The following is an 18,477-nucleotide window of genomic DNA, read 5'->3' on the forward strand; positions in this document are numbered from 1 at the left end:
GAAATAGAAGCAGGACAAAATAATCCGGATCCCATCCCTGGCCACAATCCACCCAATGCTTCTGGCTCTGGCCTCACACTGAACGGATGATTGAGGCAGCGTCAAACCATTGGGATTCTGAGCAATTGGATGTCCTATAACAATAATTTCTGATGCACCTGGGAGAAAAGGATGAGTGGCCAAGGAAAAGTTTGAGTAGTATTCAGAGACTGAGGTTGACTTATACATAACCAATCAGAACCCAGTTGAAATTAATCTATTTTACACTTTGCCTTATTCCATTTGCATGAGAGAGCCAAGGATAGATCCATCAGTTGCAACTATACACAAGCTGACAAAAGGTCTCTGCGGACAATTCTGTAACAATATCTGGATTGTTAAGTATAGAATGTAATGGGGTAGAGAGACTACAGGCAAACTGTGCATCAAAGACCACCTTCACGTTGTAAAGGAACATGTTCTTTGTGAAAATTCTACTATTTGTGTGTGGATTATATAAAAAAAAAGCATCTCAAATAAAGTATGACACAGCGGTACACAAGGTCATACCTTGGCAGGCCAGAAGAGTCCACATTCTCTTCATAAGTGAGTTGTAGAATGGTGAAATGGAAGAAATACATTTGGAAGACAAAATCTGCTCCACTGTAGGTGAGCAGACAAATACATAGCCATTCAAATGGGTACTTAGTAGGGACTATTTTGTACCTTCAGCAGGAGATTGTAATAAAATGAAGAATCGTCCATCTGCCATACAGCAAATGCTAGCAATACCCATTTTAAAATTTAAAACACACACAAACATTGCAACTAAAATTATTTATTTTTGCCTTGAACATATGCTCACTAATGCCAGTGGAAACATGGTTTTAACATCAAATCTTAAAACTATACAAAATGTACCTCTTTCTTTTTTTAAAAAAAAGAGCTAGTAATTGGAATTTTCAAATATTCTTTCAACCTCAAAAATAGAACACAAAATACATTATTTACAAAATCAAGGAAAAGTTTTTTAAAAAAATATTTACACCGTGGAGCTGAAGGTTCCTGCGAAAATAAAAATCCCTTGGATAATTTCTTTTTAAAGAAAAATCCCATTGACAAAAGCCCATCTAATAAGCAAATACTGTTTCCTTTCTTTACTCATTGGATTCATAGCAAAGTCTGTACAAATTTATAATAGAAAGAAAAGAGTAGGGGTCATGGTGAAATAAACCAGCCAAATATTCTGGATATTCTGCCTTTTTAAATCCAACACAGAGAAAAAAAAATACTTAATCGCAAAGAAACCAAATTTATGCTTGAACATGTGGATCTAGATATTAAAAGAGCTGCCTTTTATATTGGTCTGAACCCTTTAACTGATAGCTTTTATGTAACGCAGGGATAATTATCAGCGCAAACAATCTCGATGCCAGTTTATCAGCACTTCCATTGCAAAGGCCATCGTGTGCCAATCCACAAAAGCTGACTGATCTACAATTCATTTCTGTATGGTAGTGTGCTATAATTGTAAGAAATGCAACTCAGTTTTGAAAAATGTTCTAAATTCTTCTAACAAAGTCATCCAGAAACCAAAAAAAATTAAAAGAGCAAAAGCTTCTTTTAAGATTATATTTTTAACTTCTGTCATTACCTCCAGTTTAGTAGCACCTTTGCCCTGTAACCTCTATTTATAACGTTAAAACTAAGCACAGATCGAGTTGAACATTACTTCAAGTAAACCACCCAGAAAATACTTTGTAGCTCTAACTTTAAAAAGAATTGTGAATGGAGCTGAGGCGGCTTGAAAGGGAAAGTCTGCAGTGTCACTGTGTGTCCACTTCCCTGTGTTCCCCTGCTCCAAAAAGCATGTGATGAGGAAGCATTGCCGAATTTGTGAGCACAATTACTTGGGACTGCTGGGTTCTATGCTCACTTTGCTGGCTGGGTCCCATGGTCCCTTTCTGATCTTCCTGCTTGGCTGCAGTCTGTATAACAGGTTGCTTGGTTTCTGGTGCTTTGATCACCGATGTGAACACTGTGCCTTGTGGTTGACTCATAATCTGCTGACTGGTAGATGCAAAGGTTACCACGGGAGTGGCGGCACCTACTGCACTGTACAAAGACGCACCTTGTGTTGTATTATCTGGTAGCTGTGGGCTAGTTGGAATAACCTGCTGAATGCTGGCACCATGGACAGCAAGAGAGGTGGGTGTAACTATTTTTGCAATGAGTGAGTCCCCTTGCAAGGCGACGTTTTCTTTCAGCACCGTCCCCTGATGGGAAGATGGAACTGTTTGGAAAATGAACTTGGGAGAGGACATTGCTAAATCAGTGCTCGTGATCACAGTCGTGAGCGGGACAGTTTGCAATGTAACAGTGTTGATTCGCTGAGCTCCTGGTGATACAACCACTGGAACCTGTGATGGAGTCTTTATCGTTCTGGGGAAAGAACAAAATCAGAAGATCAAAAATGTTTTCCACAATTTTCAAACTATTGTTGTTTTGAACATTTTCCCAGTTTCACATTTGCAGCAAGTTAATAATCCTAAGAGATTGCTGGGAATAAAATATTCTATTGGATGACTTCACATCATCACAGACTCAGCCACAGACCATGGAACTGGTCCCTTGGCCCACTAAGTCCGTGTTGACTGCCCATTTTTGCACTAATTCTACTTGAACATATTTTATTGACCCAACAGTTATCCCCCTCTCCTAGATTATACCCTTCACACACTGGCAGCAATTATCAGTGCTTAATCAACTGACCATCCTGCATTCTTTTTAATGTGGGATGAAATCCTAGCACCCTGGAGAAATGTATGTGGTCCCATGAAGAATACGCCAACTCCAGTCAGATTTTACCCTATTTGGTACAGTATAGTCAGATCTTAGCTAACCTACTGGGCAAACCAATTAACATTCTATAACTAAGGACTAAGGTTTCTGGTGCAACTCCAATGGAAAGTGTAACTGTACAGACATTGATTAAAGACTAGCCTGTCTACAATTTGCAGCTTGTCAAATAGCATACTCCTCCTTGGTACACATGATTGCTACCCTCCACTCAAACGTTGCCAGTCATTTCTTGACGGGGGAAGGATATAAGCTGTTATCATAAAACACTTCATACGCTAGCAGTGTGAACGTTTTGGTAAAGTAATTCATAGATTCTGCATTTTATGTATTAATGAGTGCCAGCCTGCCACAGCCCTGCATGTCTGTGGCATCCCTTCGCCTCAGTCCAAAGGAGCATCATATGGTAGGGAAGAGAAACTGATCTTTAATATTTCCTCTGTGTAGTTGAACACACTTTCTATTTTCCCTAAGCTCAAGTTTGGCACATTCAACCTGCAGTGCCATTCCCCAGAAGTCTCCAAATCAAACCATGGAGAAAAGCATATGGGTAGAATTTTTGTTTGCCCAACATTGAGAACAGTTACCACCACGTTGACCAGAGAATTTATCACCAAGAATGACAATAACCAAAAGCCTGGAAACCTCTGTGCAGAGGAAGTGCAAAACTTCAGACAACAAAAACAACTTGCTGCTGTACACTACAGAGCACTGGCAAAATTCTTGCATGTTCTTCTGAGACCACACTAATGTTTAAGACATTATCTTATTGGATTATATTGAGCAGCACAGAATCACAATAACAACAGAATCACAATAATAATTACTTTGGTTCTGTCTTCACTAAGGAGGACATAAATAATCTTCCAGAAATAGCAGGGGACAGATGGCCCAGTGAGATGGAGGAACTGAGCGAAATACATGTTAGTAGGGAAGTGGTGTTAGGTAAATTGAAGGGATTGAAGGCATATAAATCCCCAGGGCCAGATGGTCTGCATCCCAGAGTGCTTAAGGAAGTAGCCCAAGAAATAGTGGATGCATTAGTGATAATTTTTCAAAACTCTTTAGATTCTGGACTAGTTCCTGAGGATTGGAGGGTGGCTAATGTAACCCCACTTTTTAAAAAAGGAGGGAGAGAGAAACCGGGGAATTATAGACCGGTTAGCCTAACGTCGGTGGTGGGGAAACTGCTGGAGTCAGTTATCAAAGTTGTGATAACAGCACATTTGGAAAGCGGTGAAATCCTCGGACAAAGTCAGCATGGATTTGTGAAAGGAAAATCATGTCTGACGAATCTCATAGAATTTTTTGAGGATGTAACTAGTAGAGTGGATGGGGAGAACCAGTGGATGTGGTATATTTGGATTTTCAGAAGGCTTTTGACAAGGTCCCACACAGGAGATTAGTGTGCAAACTTAAAGCACATGGTATTGGGGGTAAGGTATTGATGTGGATAGAGAATTGGTTAGCAGACAGGAAGCAAAGAGTGGGAATAAACGGGACCTTTTCAGAATGGCAGGTGGTGACTAGTGGGGTACCGCAAGGCTCAGTGCTGGGACCCCAGTTGTTTACAATATATATTAATGACTTGGATGAGGGAATTAAATGCAGCATCTCCAAGTTTGCGGATGACACGAAGCTGGGCGGCAGTGTTAGCTGTGAGGAGGTTGCTAAGAGGATGCAGAGTGACTTGGATAGGTTGGGTGAGTGGGCAAATTCATGGCAGATGCAATTTAATGTGGATAAATGTGAAGTTATCCACTTTGGTGGCAAAAATAGGAAAACAGATTATTATCTGAATGGTGGCCGATTAGGAAAAGGGGAGGTGCAACGAGACCTGGGTGTCATTATACACCAGTCATTGAAAGTGGGCATGCAGGTACAGCAGGCGGTGAAAAAGGCGAATGGTATGCTGGCATTTATAGCGAGAGGATTCGAGTACAGGAGCAGGGAGGTACTACTGCAGTTGTACAAGGCCTTAGTGAGACCACACCTGGAGTATTGTGTGCAGTTTTGGTCCCCTAATCTGAGGAAAGACATCCTTGCCATAGAGGGAGTACAAAGAAGGTTCACCAGATTGATTCCTGGGATGGCAGGACTTTCACATGAAGAAAGCCTGGATGAACTGGGCTTGTACTCGTTGGAATTTAGAAGATTGAGGGGGGATCTGATTGAAACGTATAAAATCCTAAAGGGATTAGACAGGCTAGCTGCAGGAAGATTGTTCCCGATGTTGGGGAAGTCCAGAACGAGGGGCCACAGTTTGAGGATAAAGGGGAAGCCTTTTAGGACCGAGATTAGGAAAAACTTCTTCACACAGAGAGTGGTGAATCTGTGGAATTCTCTGACACAGGAAACAGTTGAGGCCAGTTCATTGGCTATATTTAAGAGGGAGTTAGATATGGCCCTTGTGGCTACGGGGATCAGGGGGTATGGAGGGAAGGCTGGGGCGGGGTTCTGAGTTGGATGATCAGCCATGATCATAATAAATGGCGGTGCAGGCTCGAAGGGCCGAATGGCCTACTCCTGCACCTATTTTCTATGTTTCTATGTAACACAAACTGGCTGATCAACATCTTGGTATTGCTAGTGAGTTCAGTGACAGTTTACCCAGACTGTCAGATTACTTGGCCTATCACCTCTAACAACAGTCTGCGGTAAAACCTCACACGATCTCACCGACCCCTGCTCCCAGATTAGTCTAAGGTTGAATGGATATGCCAGGCAAATGATTTAACTATTTTCCGACAAAAGCAGCTGAATTACTGAGCTCTACTCTCTTCTGCTAATATTAAGAGAATTGTAGCTCTGCATCAATCTGTTAACTTTCTTTTGTTAATTAACCCTTTCAAGAGGTTGCTATGGATGGATATTCTTTTATGATCTCTGATGATGTGGGGGGCATTTGGCTCACTGAGTATATTCCAGCTCTCAGATCAACTCCATTCCTTGTTGCCCCCTTCTCTTATTTACCCTCGCAAGTGGTCGATTCACTTTCCACATACCTATTAGTGGTCATTTACAGTGGCCAATCAAACTTTCAACCAGTGCATGTTTGGGACGTGGGAGAGCTGTGAAAACTCCACAAGGATAATATTAGAGGCTAGGATTGACCCTGATCTCTGAAGCTGTGAGGATGCCATACTACCAGCTATGCCATTATCTCTATGCTCAGGACTTAAAATAGTACTTGCTCTTTACCTCACTGACTGTGCTGATGGAGTCATCGATGCTGAAAATGGGATGTTTCTGCTGGTGACCTTCTGCTCTTCACGGTGAGGTGGAGCCGGGTGTACCACCTGCGCAGTCTTGAGAACACTGGGTTGCTGCACTTTGGGAAGGGACTGAACATCTTTCAACATTTCTGGTGACAGTATGTGCACTGACCCTTGCTCAGTCTCTCCAACACAACTTGCCTTCATTGACTTGACTACAGTAGAGGGCTGGGGTGAACGTTCCCTCACACTGGACATCACATGTGAGGCAACCCTGGGTTTCTGGGTTTGGATACAACTGGTGACTACCGACGGCAAGACTGTTGCTGAAGTCGTGGGAAGCTTGTATGCTGAGAGTTTTGGAGGATTTTCCTGGGTTTCAGAAATAGAACTGGGCTCATCGTCATCAATGCAAATGAGGTTCTTGGGCATCTCCTTGAACTGATAGACCAAGCGCTGCCCCTCCACCTTGGCAAGGATTCCTCTTTGGTAATAATATCTGTAATTGAAAGGAAAGGACGGGTTTATAGCTGCCTGTAGATTTACAAAGCGACTCACTTACAATTCCTTTATTCTGCAAGAGAATCAAAATTTCTAGCTAATACAAACACAGACATGTACTATGGTACTAGGAATATAGTTTACACATTCTTGCTAGTGGAAATCTTTCAAAATACCGAACTACCATTACTAATCACAATCGGAAAAGGTGAAAATTTGTACACCCTGGAATCTCATTACAAATAAACATGAGTGATGGAAGGAAGTTCTCCACAGATGCCTAACCTGTTGAATATTTCCTGAATTTTGTGTCTTCAGTGCAAAAAGCCAGCCTCTCCAAGTCTAAATACTGACTCATGAAGAATTAAGTCTGACCCGAGCTCATCAGGCCGGTGCTTATGCCTGTTTCCATGGCGTGAAGCAACTGAGAGTATGAGACTTTCCCCCGGATAGGATGCCAGTCTATCGCAAGGTTGACACCCAGCATTTTGCCAGACTGTGGACTGGAGCAGTGTGTGGTTAAGTGCCTTGGCTGGGGCTTGAACTCACGACTTTCAGATCGCTACTCCAACGCCTTAACCACTTGGCCACACACCACACCATGAAGAATTACAGATTCTTACTTTTGTGTTGCAACATACTAGTGCAACTTCACTAATGCATGCTGCCTGAAATCAAGTGTGTGGTTTCCCTTTTGGCCTTCGCCTCTGAAAGAAATTCTTCTCCTCCCAAAGTGCCCCTATGCTAATTTCAACAATATTAGCTGGAGAAAGAGAGATGAAGCTCTCAGTTAACGTCTTAAGTGAAGGCAACACCGCATACTGACAACAATGTTTTCATATGTGGCCTTCACATTATTCAGACTCTTGAGTGAAGCATTGTAATTACATCACTGTCTCCATTCTCTATCTGTCACTGACATGTCTCTGCAGAATCTCCTCAAATGCTGGAAGTCTTAGACCATCAGTTCAGGTGGCTGAGGCCAGAATAAAAACCTAGATCACTTCTGAGGGCTACTTACATGGAACTTACTTTGTTCCAATCATGTCTAGCCAGATATTGATATTGTTAGGTAGCCTTTGTGACTTCATAAAAGTCTTTTTTATTAATTACTATTTGGACTGCTCCCAAACAGTAAAACACCAAGAATTCCTCACTTAAAATGCCAGGAAATATGACTGGTGTTTCTGTGTTTGAAAGTATAACTTGCTTCACATGATCTTATGACCCTCATCAGAGTGAGGGTGTGGCGCGTGGCCCAGTGGTTAGGGCGTTGGACTAGCAATCTGAAGGTCGTGTGTTCGAGCCTTGGCTGAGGCAGCGTGTGTGTCTTTGAGCAAGGCACTTAACCACACAATGCTCCAGTCTACCCAGCTGAGAATGGGTACCAGCAAATGCTGGGGGTTAACCTCGCGATAGACTGGCGTCCTATCTGGGGGGGGGGGGGGGGGAGGCTTCACGCCATGGAAACCGGCATAAGCATGGGCCTGATGGGCCACAAGGGTCGTGACAGAATTTAATCATCAGAGTGAGGGGCTTAAAAAAAATTAGATTTCACATCTAATCATTATCTCATCATTGTTTTTTGATATTTTATTTAGTTTTATACGCAGAGGTGTAGCTGTATTGCAAAAAAAAAGGAGTTAGTTCAGTTAGAGACTTTGGTCGGTGTAGACAAGTTTAGCTGAACGGCATGCTTCTGTTCTAAACAACACTACTCTAAAATACAAGTTGTCATTGGCTTAGAATATGCATTATGCTCACGCAGGGCTTATTTGATGAAAACTGGCACGTCTCCAACCCCAACAGAACTATTCAGTTCTGGGGTCATTTTACAACCAACATTTCAGAACACCACTGCGACCCAGATCTTTGGCTCAGCCAAAATTGCAGAAGTTCCTTCATAGCCTGTGCCATAACCAGAGGATTTAGCCTCATTCTGCCTACTGCCTGGTATCGGTTACTTCAGCACCAGGAGTGGTCCAGCTCAAACACTGTTAACCCACCATGATCTACCATAAGGTGGGCAGCAAAAAGCCTTCATTTAATAACTGAACTATGTCCAGATAATGGACACCAAAACTCTCACTAGCCGACTGCACTGTTAAACAAATAACGGTTTTGGATTCAAAATTTGAATGTCAAGTGTTTTGGCTGCAGCTGCCAGTTTGTGCAAAGTTTGAACAGTCTGTTCGTGCTGAAGTGCACAGCTGGGGAAGTTCAGCAGTTTGTGAAAGATAACATCACAGGATTCTTCCATCATGGCTGATTTATTATCCCCCTCAACCCCTTTCTCCCGCTTCACATACCTTTTTCATGTAGTCACTAATCAAGGACCTATAGAACTCTGCTTCAACTACACCCTATGACTTGGCCTCAACAGCTGTCAGTGGCAATGAATTCCACAGACTCATCACTCTGGCGAAAAGAAATCTTCTTCATCTCTGTTCTGAAGTGATGTTCTTGTATTCTGATGCTGTGAAGAGTTTAATCATCCTGCACAATGTGCTGTGAAAGGGGAGAGGGAGGGAATCATCTTGCACAATGTGTTATCAAAGGGAAGAGAGAGGGAATCAAGCAACACACATCAAAGTTGCTGGTGAACGCAGCAGGCCAGGCAGCATCCCTAGGAAGAGGTGCAGTCGACGTTTCGGGCCGAGACCCTTCGTCAGGACTAACTGAAGGAAGAGTTAGTAAGAGATTTGAAAGTGGGAGGGGGAGGGGGAGATCCAAAATGATAGGAGAAGACAGGAGGGGGAGGGATGGAGCCAAGAGCTGGACAGGTGATTGGTAAAAGGGATATGAGAGGATCATGGGACAGGAGGCCCAGGGAGAAGGAAAAGGGGGAGGGGGGGGAAAACCCAGAGGATGGGCAGGGGGTATAGTCAGAGGGACAGAGGGAGAAAAAGGAGAGAGAGAGAAAGAATGTGTATATATAAATAAATAACAGATAGGGTATGAGGGGGAGGTGGGGCATTATCGGAAGTTTGAGAAGTCAATGTTCATGGGAATCATCCTGCACAATGTGTTACCAAAGAGGAGAGGGAGGGAATAGTCCTGCACAATGTGTTATCAAAGGACAGAGAGAGGGAATCATCCTGTATAATGTGTTACCAAAGGGGAGAGGGAGGGAATAGTCCTGCACAATGTGTTATCAAAGAACAGAGAGAGGGAATCATCCTGCATAATGTGCTATGAAAGGGCAGAGGTAGGGAATTGTCCTGCACAATGTGCTGTCAAAGGAGGGAATGGAGTGATGGTGCTGGTGGGATGAAGAAAAAAGAGTAGACATAGGGAAGCACTTACCAGAAGTGACAGAAATTGATGCTTTCCATCTTCCCTTTCCCTTCCTTTGCCCATCAACCACACACACCCCTCCCTTCAGTTTGCCTATTCACTGCCTTCCTTCTATTTTATGGGTCACTGCCCTCTCCTATCAGATTCCATCTTCTTCAGTCATTTGTAATTTCCACCAATCAGCTCCCAGCTTTTCACATCATTTCCACTCTCCTTCATCTGCCTATCACCTCCCTCATCTGGCTCTACCTACTAGCCAGCCACTCCTTCCATCTTTCTATGCTTACAATCTCTCCACATATGCTGTTGGGCTACTGAATGTTTCAGGTATTTTCTCTACTTTATTTCAGATTTCTAGCATCTGCAGTTTTGTTAAAATTTTCCATTTACTTCAACCCATTAATCTCAAAAGTCTTAGGCATATATACATATATGTAGCCAGGGTGCATTTGTATATAGCACAGTACTGCATTTGTCAACATGTAGCGGAAAACAAGATTGCAAATCTGGTGGGAACAAAGGTTGTTGGGAGTGGCGAGGGTGCAGCACTGTGGGACAGGTGGCAGGGAAGGAGTGACAGGGCGGGTGGGGGCAGAGATGGCGCGTGTGCAGACACACCCAGCCCTGAGACACCAGGCAAGATAAGCTGATACCAAATAATTGGTTTATTGATCATTACAGAATGTCTCCCTGGTGCTTCCCTTCTCCCTAACCATGACTCCCCTCTCCTTGCCGCCTTCCTACTCTCAGTCCTCAGTACAGATCTATATCAGAATCAGGTTTAGCATCACCCATGTCATGAAGTTTGTGTTTTTTTGTGTGGCAGCAGAACAGTGCAATACATAAAATTAACTCGGTACTATGCGCAAGTCTTGGGCACTGCATAAACAATTACGCTCAGAAAATACAAATCAAGTTTATGTTGTACTCCTTGCAATTCTATTTCCTTTCTCCAAATGAAGGCAGTAATCAAGCTGAAATCTGACCAAGCTAATCAACAACTAAAACTAAGTTGAGAACCATGAAAACAAAGACGTTTTGAGTTCAAACATTCTGAGTTGGTTAAGGAAATGCCTTCTTCTAAGACAATACTAGACCTTTGACAACCACAGCACATCGCCAGTAACCATATTATTTGTGATGATTGCAAAATATCTTGTGATTAATCTAAAGTTGGCTAATCTACAGTATATAACTTACTACACTGCCTGCCACAGATTTATTTGGAGATCTATATTGACCAACAAATGTCTAAAAACATAGTCGTATGGTGCATTTGAAAACAAACCACTAAATTTTAGAACAGAACAAGATTGATTGAAATGATATCACTCCATATAATTTTGTGTGTCAGATTGGAGTGAGAAAGCCCCATTCTCCACACAATGCTCCTTTGAGATTTTGCCTGGAAATTAGGTTGCATGGTTTTATTTAGTTCCTGGTCCTCAGTTGTGGCACACAATGACTCTTCAAAATGCCACCAAATGTGGAGGTCAATATCCAGGACTAGATCCCTTGACATCTAAATGGACAATCAATGAAGATGATGCCAATTAGTGAAAGGTAACAAGGATGGAGTCCAAGATCTACAGAAGCCTCCTTGCCAGTAATTCTCAACATGACAATTTAATGCTACTGAAAGATACTTTTTTTAATTAAAAGAAATCTACTGGATGCAGGTCAATACACAGGTTTTCCCGCTATTGGATTATATTCAACCATGCAAACCCCCAATATTTCCCTGGTTCTCATTTTGGGATCTAAACAACTTGCTGTCAATAGAGGATTAAAATCCTGCATCTACTGTTCATGAACAACTTTGTGAGTGGCTCCTGAATCACTGCAGCAAACCATTCAAACACAGGAAATTCCCCACAAGACCTTAGTGTGCAAAACCTCCTTCCAAATGTACAATGGCTTCATTTGAAGAGGTTAACCTCAGCTGAAAGATTACTGTCCAACCACCCAAAGAAACCTGCTGAAGACAGCTTTTCCAATCAGTACTGGAGCAAAATGTCTATAAGCTGTAAATATTGTCAAATGTAGAGTTGCTGATTTACAAGTGCAGTTCAACAGATGAAACTGTTGGAAAGACTCAGCACATCAGGCCTTATTCACCGAGAAAAAAAGACAATTATTAATCCAGCTGATGACCTCTCATCAGCATTTAATGTTTTATTTCCAAGTTCCAGCACCTTCAGTACTAGGCTGACTGACAGCAGGAATGAAAGGGGCCTCTTCTGGTTGGCTACCGGTGACTAGTGCTGCTCCACAGGGGTCTGCGTAGGGACCACTACCTCTCATGTTTATGTTAATGATCTGGATGATGGATTGATGGCTTTATGGCCAAATTTGGGGATGCTACAAGGATAGGTGGAGGGGCAGGTAGTGTTGAGGAAGGAGGGAGTCTGCAGAAGGACTTAGACAGATAGGAAGATTGTCAAAGAAGTGGCAGATGGAATACAAGTGCAGGGAAGTGTATGGTTATGCACTTGGGTCGAAGGAAGAAAGGCACAGACTAGTTTCTAAATGGGGAGAAAATTCAAAAACTGGAGGTGCAAAGGGACTTGGGAGTCCTAGGGCAGGATTCCTTAAAGGTTGAGTCAGTAATATGGAAGACAAATTAAATGTTAGTATTCATTTCAAGAGGATTAGAATAGAAAACCAAGGATGTAATGCCGAGGTTAAATAAGGCATTGGTCAGACTATACTTGGAATATTGTGTGCAATTTGGGCTCCATAACAAAGGAATGATGTGGAATGGAGAGGGTCCAAGGGAGCTTTACGAGAATGATCCTGGGAATAAAAGGATTAATGTATGAGAAGTATTTGATGGCTCTGGGTCTTTACTCACTGAAATTTACAAGAATTGGTGGTGTTAGGGGAGGAGACACATTAAAACCTACCAAATATTGAAAGGCCTAGATAGAGTAGAGAGGATGTTTCCTATTGTGGAAGAGTCTAGCAACAAAGGGCATAGCCTCAGAATAAAAGGACGTCCCTTTAGAATGGAAATCAGAAGGGATTCCTTTTAGCCAGAGGATAGTGAATCTGTGGTATTCATTGCCATAGGTGGCTGTGGAAGCCAACTCATTGAGTATATTGAGAGTAGAGCTAAGATGGCACTTAACAGCAACTCCTTCGAGCTCATCTGCAGAAGCAGCTTAATTTCTACCTTTAGCGTCTCTCTTTTCCATTTTCAGGGTGGGTGGGGCTCTGTTGGAGAACCTGACCTGGAATTACACTCAGACTTTGGTTCTTTGTGGCGGTGGATCTACTGCCGGGGGCTCATGACCAGCCGCTTTTCAAAACCCCAAGGATTCAGCCAAGAAAAGCACTCCTTCGGGGTTTCTGAGGCTTCGCCGCCCTGTAAATGAACTGATTCCAAGCAGGCGCGGCCAACTGAAGCATTGTGGGAGAAAACGGAAAATCAGGAACAGTAGATCAGCTGTCAGGGGCTCAGTAATTGGCGAATCTTGCACTCTCTCTCTCGTTGTTGGGGGAAGAGTTTGTTGCTGATTCTTGAGCTGGAGAACTTGTGGGAGAAAAACAACATGACAGACTTAAACAACGCAAATCAGCAAGTTGTTTTGTTATGTCTCCCCTTTTCACCGTGAAAGAGAGACACCTCTGTTTCCCTTTATTAAGGAAGGAGAGAGTGTGTGTTATGTCAAATTGTTGAGTGAACAATTAGTTTTTGTTCTACTGCAGATCATGGTCTTTCTTGGAGGTTTTGCTATTGCTTGCTTGGTAGGTGGAGGGTGCTGATGCAGTTTTTGCCGAAGTGGGAGCGGTGGGGGTGGGGGAAGGTTGTTGCTTCACTGCTGCCTGTGCCTGGGAAGGGGAGGGGTTTTGGGGTTCTAATATTTTTACTGTCACTCATACTTTGGGGCACTCTTCTGTTTTCATGGATGTCTGTGAAGAACACGATCTTCAGGTTGTATATTGCATACATTTCTCTGACATTAAGTTATTGACTATTGAACTCTAGAACAAAGATTTGTAGGTTCTTATATAGTAAGTTATGGGGAGAAGGCAGGAGAATGGGGTAGAGAAGGAAAGTAAGTAAGTCATGATCAGGTGGCAGTGTAGATTCAATAGTCTGAATGGCTTAATTCTGCTCCTATGTCTTATGGACTAAAATGACATTAACTTTTTGGGACAGCAATTTGCTCAGCTAAAAGAATGCAGAAAAGATTTAAGAGGATGTTGCATGTCCAGACGGCCTGAGTTACAGGGAGAGGTGGCCAGATTAAGTCTTTATTCCTTGTAACACAGGAGAATGAGGGGCAACCATCTAGAAATGCTTAAGGTTATGAGAGGCACATGGTAACCGTGTTTTCCTCAAAGGTTGGAAACGAAAACTAGGTAGCATAGATTTAGGGTGACGTGTGGCATCTTTTTTCCCCATGCAGAGGATGGAAAGCTGCCAGAAGAGTGGCATGTACACGTAAGAAGCACTTGGATAGGCGCATGGCAAGGCAGACCTTGGAGGGATGTGGGCCAAATGCAGAAAAGTAGGACTAGCTGGGCCATGGACACATTAGGCCAAAGAGTGCTGCCTTGTTCTAAATCTCTAAACATGTCTAATATGGCACACAATTAAAGCTGTTGAAAACACTTAACATGTTCAATGGTATTTAGTGTGACTGTTAAATAATTAGCTGCAGTTCCAACAAATCACTAATTGTGTTGATTGGATCTAGGAAAGCTGCACCAGTCTACCCTTCAGACTGCCAACATTATTATTGCAAATATCAGGCCAATGGTTTCAAGCAGCCCGAATGCATCACAGTTGATACAAGCATTCAACCAATCTTCCCAGTTTCTCTGAAACAAAGTTTTATTTGCTACAATTTTAGTTTGGTTTGTCTTAGCTGACTAATTTGGCTACACAAACATTGCTACAAGAGATGCCTCTTCCATAACTCTGATACCCAAGACAAGTGAGCTCTCCTGTAACCAGCAACTAGCCAGAGATGTGAAGAACTTAGCTAATAGATGGGGAACATCAGGGGCATGAGTTATTCATCTGATAAATGCTACCCTTTTCAACTCATCTACAACTCAATTCCCTGCACACTTTTGCTCCACATTACTTTATACTCTTACCCAACTAAATCTTGGAGTTTGCTGCTTCAACTTCTTAGTGTCCATTGCCACGAAGGGAGGAGAATTACACAGTTTCCTAAACTTAAGTGGCAAATGTTTTCTGATTTGTCCAATGGATTTGCTCCAACCTTAATACTGTTGCATGTTTCTGCATTAAAAATGTAAATGCATTAAAAATGTACTGCCTGGTGTTCTTGGAAGGTCAAACTCAGGAGATCATCCACAGGTCTAATTCTGTCAATGACCAGTTTGTGCGGTGCGGTGGGGTGGGGTGGGGAGGGTGTCATATCAGGCTAGGGTTGCAGGCAAGCTAGCAACATCAGGAAATCAAGGCTAGTCTTCAACTGGAGGTGTGTAGTGGAATTGACAGTCAGTGACTGGTAAGTTAGTTTATTACTGTCACATGGCATGTTTTCATACCATCCATCCAGATCACTTCATTACATCAGTACCTAGATGTTGTACATGGAAAAAGTAATAACAAAATGCAGAATAAAGTGTTACAGTAGAAGAACCATTGGCAAGCTAGTAGGGGTCTGCACTGATTCAGAATTATGAAGGTGCACTGATTATGTTCTTATCTGCAGGTCACCCTACGTGGTACTTTGGGATCACTATTGTGTTCCTCAGCCATCATTTACTGTACCATCCTTTGCATCTAAGATTATGCCAAGGTTGCAAAGATGCCTTGCAACATGAAGGGATGCATAAATTTCTCAAATGATATTGTTAGCCCAAGAAATAGTTTTCAAAATCCACTGTTTTAATTTTAAATTTCCAACATCTAAGTTTTGATTTTCAAATTGCAATGTTAATACAATCCCACAAAATTCAGTTGCTACACATTATGAGTTATCCCCACTATCAGAGAAGAGTTTCTCTGTGTCTACTTTATCAAATTATTTTTAATATTTTAGAGGATTTCCAGCAGATTGGCCCTCAATGGCCTCTCAAAATTACTGTATATCCTTCCTGGGGTATACCAGCCCAAACTGAACGCAACAGTAATGTTAATTTCTCCTTTATTAAAGCATTGCCTTTACAGCAGAAGAGACCACAATTACATTATTGTTTAACTGGACTGGGAGCCAGAACACCACTTCTTTGCCATATGTTAGGCAACAAATATTACAAAGACCCCAAAATTTTCCATTGAATCCCTGTTTTATTTTCGGAGAATGTGCTGGATTGATGAAAAGTAATCTATAATTGTATTCTCAGGGTAAAAATTGATACACATTCCACGCTTTCTGAGGTAGACTGACAGAAAAATGGATACAAAAAAAAACTTCTGAAAAAGTACTTATGGAACTCAATATGCAAAGTTTTGACAGATTGGTTTAAAAAGAACAAAGGCTGGCCTTGCTCAGTTTTCACAGGAAGAAAAGCTTTGAGTAATTGAAGAAAAAAAAACTAAGAACAGCAAAAAAGTGTGTAACTTGGCAATGAAAATGGTCACAAACCTTGAAGAAACTGACTGCCCGATTTGCAAGATTAATGAGATTTGACAGCGCTAGGCTTGTACTCGCTAGGAGTTCGGAAGGATAAAGGGGCATCTGGTAGAAACCAACAGAATACTGACAAGGCCTGGATAGAATGGAAGCGGACCAGGTACTTCTATTAGTAGGAAAGTCTAGGATCTGAGAGCACAGGCTCAGAATAAAGAGACATCCCTTTAGAACTAAGATGAAGCGTAATTTCTTCAGCTAAAGCATGAAATTTTTTGCCATGAATGGCTGGAGGCTAAGTAATTTGGTATAGTTAAAGACTGATAGGTTTTTGGTTGGATATAGGGGGGGGCAGGTTTAGGAGTTACAGAGAGAACGTAGAAGAATGGAGTTATGCAAAAACAAACACAACATCAGCCATTATTGAACAGCAGAACAGACTTGCTGGGCTGAACAGCCTAATTCTGCTTCTATATCTTGGGTCTATGATGCTTCAGCTAGGCACAGGACAAGTGTGATTACCAAGTCAACACTAGACAGTATACAGCTTCATAAGGATGATTGACCAGGCCCGTGTGAGGAAATCACAGCAACAAAGCTGTATCTTGGCAATTCCGTAAGCAGACTAACTAAACCCTTCACAGATGAATGGTGTATTTCTATACTCACCACACTAACGTAACGCACCTGAGAGCTCTGCCCATTGTCTCATAATTCATATCCGGCTTGTTTTTGTGTTTACCCCATAGTTTGGACACAGCTTTCGAGTCAACCAGTTTGAAAATGCCTTTCTCCCTCTGAGTCCATTTGATATATCGGGGACATGTATTCTTGTCTTGGAGCAAAGCCAGAAGGAACTCCCAGAGGTAGATTGTGTTTCCTGCAAATATTTAACAGCATGTAAAGCATTGTACATACCAAGCTAAATATTCATATACTAAGCTGCTTTCGATGTTACAATCCATCTGATGATTTTCCTTTGATGACCAGAAATCAAGATTCACATTTGTATAATGCTTTCTCATTAACAGGTTTACCCCAAGGTATTTTATGACCAATAAAGGAGTTTTCAAAGCGCAGAGTTACAAAGGAAACAAGAAAGTCAATTTCTGTCAGAAAGATCTGTGAGGTATCCATCTGTGCCTCAGTGCTGCAAAGTGGTGGAAGGTTGGGGACTCAGTATGAGGAAGGACAGCAGGTACAGCTCCTCTGCTCAATTTGCAATAGTCGCATGACATATCTTCTACCCTCTTTTGGTCGACCTGGATTCCATGGCCAAGTATCTTGACTCCAGTTCAAATCTTTGGCCTTTTGGGCTCACAGGGCAGTGGTTCCCACAGAGCCTTGGTGTTGCATCAACAGCGAATGATATTGGTTAAGAGGCAAACACCTCTCTTCACTGGATCTGCCACAACAAATTTAATGATGAGGCCTCCGTCACTCAGGGACAACCATGGACGCTGTGTTCTGGCTGTCTAGGGACGCCAGCCTGGGCAGTATAATATGGAGAGCAAGCTGTTGCCCATGTCGCAAGCTCCCCTCCTTCACGTATCTGATGAAGCCAAAGGAATGGCCGAGACTGAAACAGTTTGGCACCAGCAGCTTTGTAGGAGATGCCAGTCAATATTGAACTCAACGTAGGACAGCACTATTCTCGAATCCTTCCCCATGGATGGGTATTGCCGCAAAGTGGTGGAAGGTTGAGATCAGAATTCGCCTTCTCCTAGCTGAGCTGCCAACCATGGCTGATGACTTCCATCTGCCTGAAGCGAGTGGTTTTAAGGCGCCAGTAACCCACATTTGCCCCTCCTCCTGCCAGTAGAAATATTTCCGCTGGGCATAGTAGCTAAGCCACACGTGAAGGCCAGGAGCCGGTCTTGGCTGTCAGAGGCTATTTGAGGCGCACGTCATTGGGCGCATTTAATAGGAAATCTATAGGCGGCGATGTTTTTCTTGATGCTCCTGGCTGCAGGCTTGTATGGTGCTGTTGGCCCAGCCCAGTAATGACAGTGAATTGTGTAGGTAGGACACACTGCAGTCAGTGTATTGTGGTGTGGCAGGTGAAC

General features: G+C 42.6%; 1 protein-coding gene across 4 annotated transcripts in view; it reads right to left on the reverse strand.

Moving 5' to 3' along the window:
• Positions 1 to 801: 801 nt before the first annotated feature.
• LOC140200328 (ETS-related transcription factor Elf-1-like) overlaps positions 802 to 18,477 on the reverse strand; it is a 147,918-nt gene continuing 130,242 nt past the window's right edge. For all 4 annotated transcript variants that reach the window (XM_072263505.1, XM_072263509.1, XM_072263508.1 and 1 more), the window contains 3 exons: positions 17,099 to 17,291; positions 6,040 to 6,552; positions 802 to 2,421 (listed from right to left, as the gene is read on the reverse strand). In XM_072263505.1, coding sequence (XP_072119606.1) covers positions 1,806 to 2,421; positions 6,040 to 6,552; positions 17,099 to 17,291 — 1,322 coding nt within the window. In that variant the 3' untranslated portion in view covers positions 802 to 1,805. The remainder of the gene's footprint in view (positions 2,422 to 6,039; positions 6,553 to 17,098; positions 17,292 to 18,477) is intronic.

This window comes from Mobula birostris, chromosome 7 (assembly GCF_030028105.1).
Source record: "Mobula birostris isolate sMobBir1 chromosome 7, sMobBir1.hap1, whole genome shotgun sequence".
In the NCBI taxonomy this organism is placed as follows: domain Eukaryota; kingdom Metazoa; phylum Chordata; class Chondrichthyes; order Myliobatiformes; family Myliobatidae; genus Mobula; species Mobula birostris.